Source organism: Equus asinus, chromosome 13 (genome assembly GCF_041296235.1).
Source record: "Equus asinus isolate D_3611 breed Donkey chromosome 13, EquAss-T2T_v2, whole genome shotgun sequence".
Taxonomy (NCBI): Eukaryota; Metazoa; Chordata; class Mammalia; order Perissodactyla; family Equidae; genus Equus; species Equus asinus.
The window spans coordinates 38,477,326-38,492,999 of NC_091802.1; the positions used below are offsets into that span (position 1 = coordinate 38,477,326).

The window sequence follows — 15,674 nt, forward strand, 5'->3', positions numbered from 1 at the left end:
GGAAAAAACCCAAACAGAACAAAATATCCAAGAACTGTAGGAAAACTACAAAAGGTATAACATCCACAGGATGGAAATACCAGAAGAAAGAGAGAAAGGAACAGAAGCAATATTTGAAGCAATAATGACTGAGAATCTGCCCAAATTAATGTCAGACATCAAACCACAGATCCCAGAAGCTCAGAGAAGAACAAGCAGACAAATACCAAAAAAAACCTACACCTAGGTATATGGTACTCAAACTTAGAAAATCAAACATAAAGAAAAAATCTTGAAAGAAACTAGAAGAAAAAAACACCTTATGTACAGAGGAGCAAAGATAAGAATTACATTCAACTTCTCCTCAGAAACCACGCTAGCAAGAAGAGAGTGGAGTGAAATATTGAAAGTGTTGAGAGAAAAACTATTAACCTAGAAAGAATTCTTCAAAATTATCCTTCAAAAGTGAAGGAGAATCTTCCTCAATCTTGCAGTGAACCTAAACTGCTCTAAAAAAATAAAGTCTACAGGGGCCGGCCCTGTGGCCGAGTGGTTAAGTTTGCACACTCTGCTGCGGTGGCCCAGGGTTTCACTGGTTCGGATCCTGGGCACAGACATGGCACTACTTGTCAGGCCATGTTGAGGTGGCGTCCCACATGCCACAACTAGAAGGATCTGCAACTAAGATATACAACTATGTACCGGGGGGACTTGGGGAGATAAAGCAGGGAAAAAAAAAAAAGACAAAGATTGGCAACAGTTGTTAGCTCAGGGGCCAATCTTAAATAATAATAATAATAATAAAGTCTTGAAAAAAATGAGGAGAAATAAAGACTTTTCTCAGACAAAAACTGAGGAAATGTGTTGCCAGTACATATGCTTTGCAAGAAAAGTTCAAAGAAGTTCTTTAGAAAGAAGGAAGATGATACAGGTAAGAAACTCGGATCTACATAAAGAAAGGAAAAGCATCAGAGAATGAACAAATGAAGGTAAAATAAAAACATTTATTTTTCTTATTCTTAATTGATCTAAAAGGTAAGAGTTCATTCAAAAAATATTAATAGTGGGCCGGCACGGTGGCGCAGCGGTTAAGTGCGCACGTTCCGCTTCTCGGCGGCCCGGGGTTTGCCATGCTGTGCACCACTTGACATGCCATGCTATGGTAGGCGTCCCACATATAAAGTACAGGAAGATGGGCACAGATATTAGCTCAGGGCCAACCTTCCTCAGCAAAAAGAGGAGGACTGGCAGTAGTTAGCTCACAGCTAATCTTCCTCAAAAAAAAAAAATTAATAGCAACAAGGTATTTGATTATGCTGGTGTGTGTGTGTGTATGCTAATTATAAGTGAAATGACTGCAATGATACAAGGGATAAGAGGGGGGGAATTAGGAATATTTTGTTATTATAAGGTACTTGCACTATCTATGAAGCAGTATAGTGTTATTTGAAAGTAGATTTGGCTTAGTTGTAAATATATATTGTAAACTCTAGGGCAACCACTAAAAAAAGTTAAAAAAAAAAAAAAAGAAGTATAATTGATATGCTAAGAAAGGAGAGAAAACAGGAGGAACATATAGGGGCCCGCCTGGTGGCACAGTGGTTAAGTTTGCATGCTCTGCTTCAGCAGCCTGGGGTTCGCTGGCCTGGATCCCAAGTATAGACCTGCACACTGCTTATCAAGCCATGCTGTGGCAGGTGTCCCATATAAAATAGAGGAAGATGGACATGGATGTTAGCTCAAGGCCAGTCTTCCTCAGCAAAAAGAGGAGGATTGGTGGCAGATGTTAGCTCAGGGCTAATCTTCCTTGAAGGAAAAAAAAGAAAGAAAGAAAATAGGATCATATAAAATGCTCAATGAAAACCAGAAAAGGCAGAAAAAATGTGGAAGACAAAAACAGGAACAAAAAACAAGATCAACAATTATAAAACAGTAGCTAATGTGGTAGATATTGATCCAACGATATCAATAATCACCTTAAACATCAATGATCTAAATAAACCAATGAAAAAACAGAGATTGTCAGAGCAGATCAAAAAACAACATCCAACCACATGTTGTCTACAAAAAACCCTCTTCAAATATAAAGATACACATAGATTAAAAGTAAAGGGATGGAGAAAGATATACTATGCTAATACTAACTACAAGAAAGTGGGAGTAGGTATATTAATTTCAGACAGAGCAGACTTCAGAGCAAGGAAAATTATCAGGGATAAAAAGGGGCATTACATAAGGATAAAGGGGTCAAAGCTCCCAGAAGACATAACAATCCTTAAGGTGTATGTGTCTAACAACACAGAATCAAAATACATGAGATAGGGGCTGGCCCTGTGGCCAAGTGGTTAAATTCACGCGCTCTGCTTCAGCAGCCCAGGGTTTCACTGGTTCGGATCCTGGGTGCGGACATGGCGCTGCTCATCAGGCCAGGCTGAGGTGGCATCCCACATGCCACAACTAAAAGGACCCATAACTAAAATATACAACTATGTACTGGGGGGATTTGGGGAGAAAAAGCAATAAAAAAATTTTTTTCTAAATACATGAGATAGAAACTGACAGAATGGCAAGGAGAAACAGATGAATCTACCACAACAGTTGGAGACTTTAACATGCTTCTATCAGAAATGGACAGATCCTTGGGACTGGCCTGGTGATGCAGTGGTTAAATGCGCACACTCCACTTCAGTGGCCCAGGGTTTGCAAGTTCAGATCCTGGGCATGGACCTATGCACCACTGATCGAGCCATGTTGTGGCAGCGTCCCACATACAAAATAGAGGAAGATTGGCATGGATGTCAGCTCAGGGACCATCTTCCTCACACAAAAAAGAAAAAGAAAAAAAAAAAAGAAATGGACAGATACTGCAACAGAGTATCAGTAATGATATAGTTGAACTCAATAGCACCATCAAGTGACATAATTGATATCTATAAACTATTTCATCAAACAACAGCTGATTACACATTCTACTCAAGTTCACATGGAACATTCACCAAGATACACCACATTCTGGGTCATAAAAACACACCTTAACTAATTTAGAGAAATTGTAAAATGCTCTCAGACCACAAGAGAATGAAACTACAAATAGTAACAGAAAAGTAGCTGGAAAAATACCAAAATACTTGGAAATTAAACAACATGCTTCTAAATAACACGTAAGTCAAAGAAGAAATCTCAAGAGAAACTTTCAAATATTTTGAACTAATTGAAAACAAAAACACAGCTTATCAAAATTTGTGGGATGCAGGGGCTGGCCCCATGGCCAACGGATTAAGTTCGCACGCTCCACTTCAGCAGCCCAGGGTTTTGCTGGTTCAGATCCTGGGCACGGACACGGCATTGCTCATCAGGCCAGACATGGCACCACTCATCAGGCCATGCTGAGGTGGCATCCCACATGCCAGAACTAGAAGGACCCACAACTAAAAATATATACAACTTTGTACTAGGGGACTTTGGGGAGAAAAAGGAAAAATAAAATCTTAAAAAAAAATTTGTGTGGGATGCAGTGACAGCAGTGCTTAGAGAGAACTTTATAGTACTGAAACCATAGATCAGAAAAGAAGAAAGACCTGAAACTAATCATCTAAGCTTCCATCTTACGAAATTAGAAAAAGAATACTAAATTGAAAGTAAGGAGAAGAAAAGAAATAATAAAAATTAGAGCAGAAATCAATGAAAGCGAAAACAGGAAATCAATAGATGAAATCAACAAAACCAAAAGCCAGATCTGTGAAAATACCAACAAAATCAATAAGCCTTAGCCAGGCTAACTAAGGTAAAAAGAGAGAAGACACAAATTACTAAAATCAGAATTGATAGAGAGGACATCACTACAGATCCCATGGACATTAAAAGGATAATAAGGGAATATTATGAATAACTCTATGCCTACAAATTTGATAACCTAGATGTAATGGACCAATTCCTTGAAACACACAATCTGCCAAAATTCATACAAGAAGAAATAGACAATCTGAATAGGCCTATATCTATTCAAGAAATTCAATCAATAGTTAGTATCTTCCAAAACAGAAAGCATCAGGCCCAGATGGATTCACTCATGAATTCTACCAAACATTTAAGTAAGAAATTACGCCCATTCTCTACAATCTCTTCCAGGGAACAGAAGCAGAGGGAATACTTCCTAACTCGTTTTATGAGGCCCGCATTACCCTAATATCAAAATAAGACAAAGACATTAAAGAAAACCACAGACCAATATCTTCTATGAACACAGATGCAAAAATCCTCCAAATAATAGCAAATCAAATCCAACAATGTATAAAAAGAATTATATACAACCAAGTGGGATTTATCCCAGTGTGCAAGGCTGTTTCAACATTCAAAAATCAACTCCATCACATCAACAGGCTAAAGAAGAAAAATCACACAATCATATCAACAGACACAGAAAAAGCATTTGACAAAACCCAACACCCATTCATGATAAAAACTCATAGCAAACTAGGAGTAAAGGTGAACTTCTCCAATGTTACAAAGAACATCAACAAAAACCCTATGGATAACATCATACTGAATGGTGAGAAACTCTAAGCTTCACATAAGGTGAGGAACAATGCAAGGATGTCCCCTCTCACCACTGCTTTTCAATAGTGTACTATAAATCCCAGCTAACACAATAAGATAAGAAAAGGAAATAAAAGTATACATATTAGGAAAGTAGAAATAAAACTATCTTTGTTCACAGATGACATGGTCATGCAGAAAATTTAAAAGAATCAACAAAAAACTCCTGGAACTAATAAGCGATTACAGCAAGGTTGTAGGATACAAGGTTAATATACAAAAGTCAATCGCTTTCCTATATACCAACAATAAATAAGTGGTATTTGAAATTAAAAACAGCATTTACATTACCACTCCCTAAAATGAAATACTTAGGTATAAACCTAACAAAATATGTAGAAGATCCACATGAGGAAAATTCTTATGAAAGATATCAAAGAAGAAGTAAATAAATGGAGAGATATTCCATGTTCATGGATAAGACGACTCAATATGGGGGCCAGCCCCATGGCTGAGTGGTTAAGTTCGTGCACTCTGCTTCCTTCGGCAGCCTGGGGTTTCACTGGTTCAGATCCTGGTTGTGGACATGGCACCGCTCATCAGGCCACGCTGAGGCGGCGTCCCACATAGCACAACCAGAGGCACACACAACTAGAATGTACAAACTATGTACCGGGGGACTTTAGGGAGAAGGGGGGAAAAAAAGGATTGGCAACAGATGTTAGCTCAGGTGCCAATCTAAAAAAAAAGACGATTCAATACTGCCAAGATGTCAGTTCTTCCCAACTTGATCTGTAGATTTTATACCAATCCCAGTCAAAATCCCAGAAAGTTACTTTGTGGATGTTGAAAAACTGATTCTAAAGTTTCTATGGAGAAATGAACAACGCTGAATACCCAACTTAATATTGATGGGGAAGAACAAGGTTGAAGGACTAACACCACCCAACTTCAAGACTTACTTCAAAGCTACAGTAAGCAAAACGGTGTTGTATTGGACAAAGAAGAGACAAACAGATCAACGGAGCAGAATAGAGAGCCTAGAAATAGGCCCACATAAATACAGTCAACCAATCTTTGACAAACAAGCAATAGCAACACAATGGAGCTATCTTTTCAACATATGCTGTTGGAACAACTGGACATCCACATGCAAAAGATTTAATCTAGACACAGACTTTACACCTTTTACAAAAATTAACTTAAAATGGATTATAGACCTAAGAGTAAAATGCAAAACTATAAAACTCGCAGAAGATAACATAGGAGAAAATCTAGTTGACCTTGGGTATGGCGATGACTTTTTAGATACAACACCAAAGGCATGACCCACGAAAGAAATAAGTGATAACCTGGACTTCATTAAAATTAAAAACTTCTGGGGCCAGCCCCATGGCTGAGTGGTTAAGCTTGAATGCTCTGCTCCAGTGGCCCAGGGTTTTGCCAGTTCGGATCCTGGATGTGGACCTAACACCGCTTATCAAGCTATACTGGGGCGATGTCCCACATGCCACAACTAGAAGGACTCATAACTAAAACACAACTATGTACTGGGGGGCTATGGGGAGAAAAAGGAAAAATAAAAAATAATAAAAAATAAAATCTTTAAAGAATTCCCAAAAGTCAATACACTTCGGAATAGTAAATAAAGCAGAGACAAAATAAAAACAAGATCTCACAAATAAGACCATTTTAGTGCTTGAAAAACTCTAAAACCTACCTAAAAAGAGGCAGCATGCTAGATTCCGAATCTTTTTAAAGTATATACCAGTAGCACACATACAGCAAACAATTTACTTAATATACTTAATGGTAATATAGCATATTATACATTATTTATATCAGTTTCAATTAAGATCCCAGAAGAATCTCATCGAGTTTTCTTTTTTTAATGAGACAGTTATGCTCAAGTTTTATCCTCATGTCCAAATGATAAAGAATATGCATAACACACCACGATGCCCTGGAATCCCTCTTCAAAGGTTGCAAATTCAACAGAACTCAATATGGACCACAAAAATGTTCTGTTTGGCCAGCAAAGTTTTTTTTTTAATTTGAATATATTTATGTGAGACATGCACTCTTCAGTTCAGCCTCTGTCCCAACAGTCTTATTTCCCTACATCCAGCCCAATCCAATCATGTTTGTTATTTGCTTAACCCCAACAGTAACTTTAGTTTGAAGCCCCTACCCTATATCATTATTTGTATAACTAAAGTTATACTCAAATTCCTTTCATTTGAAATTTCCTTATGAAATTCTATATTATATTTCAATACATTTGTATTAGAATTGGATAGTTTCCCTTCTCTTTCAATTTTCCTGATTTGAGGGCTAGCACTTAATTAGTACGTATGTATTTTCAAAATGACACCCACAACTCTACTGAAAAGAGATGGTGGTTTATCAACGTTATTGCTAATCCATACATAATTGTATGGCACAATATATATTATTAATAGTTGGATAAAGGCTTATGACCAAGTGTGAGGAACGATTCCTTTTTTCCAAGTTAATAGTTTTTGCTCGAAATTATTAATTTTAGGCAATATTTCTGACTTAGCTGTTTTATCCTTTCATTAAACACACATACACATGCACTGAAAAATACAATCTTACTTCAAGAATAAATGTGTTAAAATTTACATGCCTTATATGGATAAACCAAAGTGATGCTGGTGGATCTGAACTATATTAGAACTTTGTATGAAATACTATGTCACCGAAGGAAAAATTTTTTCTTACACAGCTAATTCTACAAACATATACCTGACAGAGTACACTAAGGGAAAAGTTGGTACAAAACTTTCAAGTCATCATTCTCTTTGTGGTTATGCCCAAACCATCTATTAATGATAAATTAAAAGACTCTTTACCTGTCAGGACCTGAGTTCAGGCACTCAAAAATTTCGTATTTCTCTTGCAGAAGCTGATGACAATACTAATCCCTGCACTGTGTAGGGAGGTGCATTCCTTGCACTCGCTTAAGTGCTAATGATTTCACCAACCCTTGAAGTGCAGAACAGTAAAAAAAACAGTTTTCAGCTCTTTTTCTTACTAACTTCTCATTTTTAAAATATTACAAAGATCTCAAATAGGCTTTAAAATAAATTATTTCTGTTTAAAAGGCAGTGCATTAGTTTAAAGAGACACATGCCAATAGGTCTTTCCGGGTTACTGTACAAGATGGCCTTTTTCATCAATTAAAAACTTACATAAAGAAGCAACAAGTTCATGCCTTCAAATAATTTTCTGATTCTACCTCATAGCACCAAGATTTAATGACTACAGATATGTAAATCGGCCTTGCAGAAGACAATCACAATCTAGAAGGTTCTAGATGAGATTAGTTGGGTTAAAAAATGGTATCTTTCCTATTGACTCCTGCCACCAGTATAGAGCCCTGGAAGGAGCTGGCAGTCAAATTTGCAACCAGTTTCGAAAGAAATAACATGCTATACTCTTCCATAAGGTAAAAATCAAGAAACGCTACTATGTTCAAGGGCAAAATTAAGCTATGTATATATCTGAAAGGCCAAATCTATCCAAAGTGATCCCTGTTTCTGAAACTTTAAAATACCAAATTAATACAACTTCCCATTCTCGTATACTCTAAAATTAAATGGGCTTATACATGACTCCAGGTTTTTCCTATTGCTGTAGGAGAAATGAGTTGAGAAACGTACCTTAGTTAGTCCTGCATAAGATATTTTATGTAACAAAAATTGTAATGTTTTATCTGAATCTCTCCCCAAATCCTCTTCACTTCCTATAAGTTTTCATTTCTCTTCCGATCCTCTTAGTGAGAACACTAACGCTGCTTCCTTGAGATTCAGACCATTATGAGCTTTGTCCTATTCAGTCATCTATATTCAAAACATTTCAGTTCTCTGAATTCTTTCCTGACATTTTAGTACAGGAAGATAAAAACAAACCTAAGCTGAAACCAAGCCCGCCGGAGACTGCGCATTTATTTTACCTATCTATACTGGCTACCATTTAAAAACCCTACATTGGAATTAAATGTTCTCTACCTACAACAAAGAAAGCTTGCCTTGATATGCTTGGCTAAGGTGCTTCCATTTTTCTTCACAGTTAAAGAAATTAAATAATCTCTCTTTCATTTACCAAACTCTTTTTTTTAAGTGGGCACTCATCCAAAGTCCATTTGAAGGATCTGTTCCTCTAACTTAAAATCACAGCAGTTTGATCTCATTTACAATCTACTGAACCAGAGTACTTCTTGGCAATAATATGGTCAACTGCTATTAACTTTTTTTTGTCTTACTATAGACAAGATAATTTAAGAAAAATTCATGAAATAAATATTGCCAGGCCTTAAAATGTTACTTGTATGCTTCTTCTTAGTATAATATAAAGGAGAGAGGAAATAGAAACACAAAATGTAAATAAAAGGCCAAGTTTCTAACTTATTTTATATCAAATGAGAAGACTTTCTGAGAGGAAGTCTCAGAGTAGTATAGACAAACCAATAAACCATTTTGACAAGGAATGTCAAGATGAAGTCAAAAGTAAAAAGCAAAGCAGCTCCAATATTAATACACTTGTGAGTTTATGACAAACTTGATAACTTTTAAAAATGCAGCTTATGTGGGAACAAAATTTCAGGCCAAAACTGGTTACTCAATTTAATCCTTATTGTAATTACAAGGTCTAAAACAGTCCTCATTTTAAAAATGCTAACTGAGTTCCCACACATTCTATACCATGTTTCTCTTTCACATATTCTTCTCCTGTAACTAACTCCATCATCTAGCTTCTAACCTTTGTATTCCATCTCACAAAGCAAATATTTTTCTCCCAATTATGAGTAAGATTATCTTAATTTTAACTTATAGTTCAAGGGGGGGAAAAAATTTTCAGAAAACCACATATGAACTAAGCCCTCTTGATGAACCTTTTGTGTTCAAAGTACTTAATTTTTAAAATAACTCTTCAGCTTTGTATGCGTGGTATTACGTTCATTTTACACTTATGAAAATGTGATCTGCCTAAGGTCACAAAATAAGTTAATGTTTGAAGTAGAATTAAAATTGTGACATTTCCTTTATTTCACAGTATCGTCAGATTACACTATGCAAATATTTCCCATGAAAATCTAAAGAATTTTCCTATTTCTAAAGTAACATTGATATCTTAACCTGAAAATGTATGTATTATACACACACAAAAGCATGCACAAATACATATCATACAGACATAGAGACAGCAAATTAAAATGGAAAACAGTTCTTACCTTCATCTCCCTCTGGTGCATATGAAGCTGTAATAATGTCAATATCAGCACAATTCATCACAATCTGATTGGTTGCCTGCCTGACCTAAGGGGAAAAGAGAGACCAGCAGTGTAAGAAATAGCCTAGATTAATAATATGTACATCTTCATCTTGGCCTGATGTATGTCACAGGCATACACATAATTTTTTTTTTAACTCAGATATCACTAAAACCTAGATTGAGTATTTATGCATCAATGGTAGAAATAAATGAGTAGTTTTAAGTAATCCAAAGCAACTCACATTTTCCAAATTACATTAAAAGCAATAATAAATACTTAAGTATTTCACAGAATTTAAACATCTGAACAATGAGCTAAATAAAAGTACTTTTTTCCACTTAAATCTTGATATGAAACAACTTAATTAAAATTTTTCTGAAATTAAAAAAATTTTAGGGGCTGGCCCCATGGCAGAGTGGTTAAGATCACACGCTACGCTTCAGCAGCCCAGGGTCTCACCAGTTAGGATCCTGGGTGCGGACATGGCACCGCTCACCGAGCCATGCTGAGGTCCCACACAGGGACAACCAGAAGGACCTACAACTAGAACATACCACTGTGTAGTGGGGGGCTTTGGGGAGAAGAAGAAAAAGAAAAAAAAATTGGCAACAGATGTTAGCTCAGGTGGCCAATCTTAAAAAAAAAAAAAAAAAAAAAAACTTTTAAAATTAGGAAACATTTCTTATATGTTGCAATTAATCATGTATCTTCACCTGCACATCAAATCCATCAATGAGGCCTTCTGTAAGGATAGAGGAAGAAAGCTAATATATCATAAACTATCTCAAAACTTCATAAAACACTCTAAATTTTTTTCTTTTCCCAAAGAAACATTTCAGATGTAAAAGACACTAATGATTCACCATCAAGATTAAATAAACTTAAGACTTTTGTCTTACTTGCTTCAGATCTGCACCCCCCCGCCCCCCCCCCAAATTTAGATATAACGAAATCCCCTTCTCCTCTTCCTCATTCCCTAGAGACAATCCTATCCTAAGGCTAATGTATATCTTTCTCATGTATGTTTAGTACTTTTGTTACATATATAGAGATCAGCAAACAATGTTTTTAACTTTACACAAATGGTATCAATGTGTATGTAACTTTTGCAACCTGCTTTTTTCATTTAACATTGTTTCTGAGATGGGTAAATGCTAATAGACGTAGATCTAATTCATTAATTTTAACTCCTGCACAGTATAAACCACAGTTATTTATCCAATTCCTTCCTGAAGGAAGTTAGGTTATTTCCACTTTTTTGTTACTTAAACTAGTACTGTATGCATCTGAAACTAATAGGATATTGTATGTCAACTATATTTCAATTTAAATAAATAAATAAACAAAATAGCACCATAATAAACATCCGGTCCATGTTTTCTGTGCACACATTTTCTTTACCACGAATTGCCAAATTATTCTCCAGAGAAGTTCAAATTGACATTTCCACGAGCTAAGAATAAAGAAATCCCACTTTCAGCATCCTCCAAAAAACTTCAAAATTTTTGACAATCTGAGAGGTACTAAATGGTATTCCACAGTTTTTTAATTAGAATTTCTCTGACTACTAGTAACACTGGTTACTAAGCATCTTTTTCCTTTTCTGTCTTTTCTTTTCTTTCTTTATTTCATTTATTTATTTACTTTTTGGCCATTAAGTTTTTCCTCTGCAAATTGCTTCTTCATAATCCTTGCCCATTTTTCAGTTTGGTTGTAACCTTGTTCTTATATATTTGTTGCATTAAACAAAACTTCAAATTCATTTTCAGATATCTGAATGGTCTAAATCTAAAATAACAAAAATACAGATGCCCTAAATCACAAACAAATGCCTACAGGGGCCAGCAAAGTAGGTGTGTGCAGTAGGCCAGGTGGAGGCTATGTATAACCCCATAAAGGAAGGGTGAAGTAGCCATTTCTTGGAGCCAACTAATTATTGCTATACTGAAAAGCAGACTGAGTGCTGACAAATCTTCCAATTAAAAAAAAAAAGCCACAAACTCAGATTTCATGTGCAATCTCCCAATTTTTTTGTTTTTGTTTTTTTGAGGAAGATTAGCCCCGAGCTAACATCTGCTGCCAATCCTCCTCTTTTTGCTGAGAAACACTGGCCCTGAGCTAACATCTGTGCCCATCTTCCTCTACTTTATATGTGGGACACCTACCACAGCATGGCTTGTCAAGCGGTGCCATGTCTGCACCCGGGATCCAAACCAGCGAACCCCAGGCTGCCAAAGGGAAACGTGCACGCTTCACCGCTGCACCACCAGGCTGGCTCCAACCCCAATTTTTAAGCAAGGCAACTAATTCAAAATTTTCAAAAACACTGTGTAGACCAAACAAAACACATGCAAAAGTCAATAGTGCCTTGAGATCACTGAACAGACCACAGAACTAGGTAAGGACACAGGATTAATAAAATATCTGTATGAAAAAGCAATACCTAGGAGTAATCATCTTACTAATAACCAATACATAGGGCCAGCCCCATGGCTGAGTGGTTAAGTTCGCATGCTCTGCTTCAGCAGCCCAGGGTTTCGCCAGTTTGAATCCTGGGCGTGGACATAGCACTGTTCATCAAGCCATGCTGAGGTGGCGTCCCACTTGCCACAACTAGAGGGACCCACAACTAAAAATACATAACTATTTATGGGGGGCTTTGGGAGAAAAAGGGAAAATAAAAAAATCTTTAAAAAAAATAACCAATACATAAATGTGATTAAAATTTAAACTAAAATTACTTGACCTAAATTACAGATAGCATGTTATTAAGCCTGTAACAAACTATCAAAATCTCTAACACACAAAGTGAAACTATTTTGGCTCATTAAAAAAGAATCCGGGGCTGGCCCTGTGGCTGAGCAGTTAAGTTCGCGTGCTCCACTGCAGGTGGCCCAGTGTTTCGTTGGTTCGAATCCTGGGCGCGGACATGGCACTGCTCATCAAACCACGCTGAGGCAGCATCCCACATGCCACAACTAGAAGGACCCACAACGAAGAAGATACATTTATGTACTGGGGGCTTTGGGGAGAAAAAGGAAAAAAAATAAAATCTTTTTTAAAAAAAGAAATATCTTTTTTAAAAAAAATCCTTCTCATAAATCTTCCTGTTTCTAAACAAAAATGTGATGTAATGAACAGTATTTTTATTTTGTAAGTGATAATATTCCTTCACATTATTTCACCAGAACATAACTATATAGCACCAAAACTTGTATGTCCCAACTGGCCATTTAGAGCATTACCTCTGAACAACAAGGAAAAAAAACTCTCTGCCTATTCATAAACTGACTTAAAAAATTCAGAAATACAGAGAAATGAATCACTTACTGGGGTGTGCTCCAAAGGCTAACATGAATAAAAACCTTCCAGAGTTTGAAGTTTATGCCAACAGAATAGTAACAGTGGTTTAGTTACGGGTCTTAATCGTTATCTAGGCAACCATATTTTCATCCATCAACAACTACAATGAATTTAATGGTAGCCAAGTAGTTAATCTGCCAATGTCAAGATACCTATACAACACTACTCATGCCAAATGACACTTATCTCACTATCATTGATAACATTCTAAGGGAAAGTGTTTGCTTACTTTGGAAAGACATAGTGCACAATATCCAGTACACTATACAACATCCAGGACATGCACAATACAAATACATTCCAATTCCTCCTGTGTTTAAGGAAAACCCACCTGTTTATAATAGAGAATTAAACTGCTGGTTGAATAGCTATTAATTTTGTTTTGTTTTGTTTTCAGAATACTACCATTTCTGGAAGAGTGGGCGAGAAGAACCAAAGGAACAAAAATACTTAATAATAGAACTCCACTCAAATTTTAAAAATCAGACAGTATATTCTGGCTCATATTAGAGATGCATTTTAAACAACAGTATAATCCATAAAAGTGTTTTTTTAGAACTTAGTGCCTGATACACAGGAATCACTTAATAGATGTTACTATTAAGACACACACAAGAGACCGACAGTAAACGTGCTCTAATCATAAGGATGTTACTCTGAATATCACCTAATAGCATTCACCTAACAGTTTATAAAGTACCTTATCAGTTATAAAATTTAAGAACTATATGCTGTATTATATAGCATTTTGGCTATCAGCATATATGTACTACAAGGAAGGTAATTTAATCGGTGTGGACTGAAGCATATGCTTAACTGCTTGACTATCATATTCTAACACTGCTCTTTTCTGATGCTTTCTCAACAATAACACTGACCTGATGATTCACTATGTGATTTCTCACATTATTAACATCACCATGTTATAGTGAATATTACCTGTGGGTTCCACTATCAAAATAAGGTTATAATTCAAAGGAATTTCAGAATTAAGATCTTCAGTTTCTAAGCTTAAAACAGAAACAAAATGTTAAAGGTAGCATATAAACTATGTTGAGAACAAGCTTGTTTTCAGCTCTTCCATTTGATACTATTAAAGAATGGAATGTTAGTGTATCCTTTCTTTGTTTCAAACCCAGGGCAAAGTCTTCTCGGAGTTCCATAAACTGCGCTTCAACTAAGCCAAATGCTAAGTAATGGCTCTACTGAAGAGGCAGCTTGACCAGTGGTAACAATTTTACAATGGAAGTTTCCTTTGAGCTAGGAAGGCAGCAATCCGACACAATTTTCTTCCTGAATGAGTCTTTACTACAATCACTCAGGAATACACCTTACATGTATTCCTGACTTAAGACTTAAGAGGTGTTTTTCTGATTGCCAAAGTCATGAGATTTTAGCAAAAGGAAATTTCCAGTGTGACAATTTTAAATACCAGTCAGTCTAAAGCCTGAGTCACTTTGCCTAACAAGCAACTTCATCATTAAAATTTTGTAATAATAATTGCCTTTGTGTAATAGGGCTATAATTCTAAAGACAATAAGGAGTAAATAGTAAACACAAAGTGATCCAACTTTTCTAACAAAAGAAACACTGAAAAGAGCAAGGTACAGAAAGTCAAACAAAATAAGTGCCATTAATGCAAAAACTTTAAACAGACAGAACATTGCTATTTATTGTTCGTGGCTACTTACATATGCAATAAAACTTTAAAACTATATATAGGAATAATATTCACCTATCTAAAGAGAGACATTACCTCTGGGAGTGGGGGTGGGAAGAGATGGAAATGGGCTTTAGTGTTACCTGTGACATTTTGTTTCCCAAAAAATATCAGGCACAGTCTGAAGCAAATGGGGCAAAACATGACTATCTACTAAATGTTACTATCTGCTAAGCGGTGGGTTACTTTTCTGTATTTCTAAAATACTTCCTAATTTAAAATAAAATTTTAAAGCGATTACGAGTGCCAAATAAACTAACTACATACTCGTATGGTGTTCAAAAGGGAATCTCCAAGATCTAGAGAACTAACCTCAGTTACAACAAAACAGCTATCAGAAGACTCAGTCCTTTGCCACTGACTCACATACAGATTAGAATAAATTTACTTGACAATAAGAACAGGCTCATTTATGTAGCAAAGTTCACAGAAGTTTTATAGATAACTTACTACTCAACACCACATTTATCCAGATTGGACTGGACAATATCAATTATCTAAAACCAGGAAGTTAAAAAAAAAAAAAAAAACCTGTATGAAAAGCCAGAATGGATGATACAAAGTCCATACAATAAAGCTCATACCCTTCAATCAGAAGAGAATCCATCAAACTCTCACTTACAAATTTCTTTTTAACTTCAAACAAGCTTGTTTATCTGGTTACATAGACCTCTTCAGATCAAGTTTGGTAAAACCAAAGAGGCAAGAAGTTGCACAATAGGCAGCAACAAGGCACAATAAACAGCAAGAAGTAATAACCTGAGTGAGGAAAATAAA

At 36.0% G+C, this 15,674-nt stretch overlaps 1 protein-coding gene across 1 annotated transcript in view; it reads right to left on the reverse strand.

The window, feature by feature from the left end:
* The window catches only part of NPEPPS (aminopeptidase puromycin sensitive), an 87,965-nt gene that overhangs the window by 68,143 nt on the left and 4,148 nt on the right, over window positions 1-15,674 (reverse strand). The window contains exon 2 of the mRNA XM_044746082.2: window positions 9,773-9,857. Coding sequence (XP_044602017.1) covers window positions 9,773-9,857 — 85 coding nt within the window. The remainder of the gene's footprint in view (window positions 1-9,772; window positions 9,858-15,674) is intronic.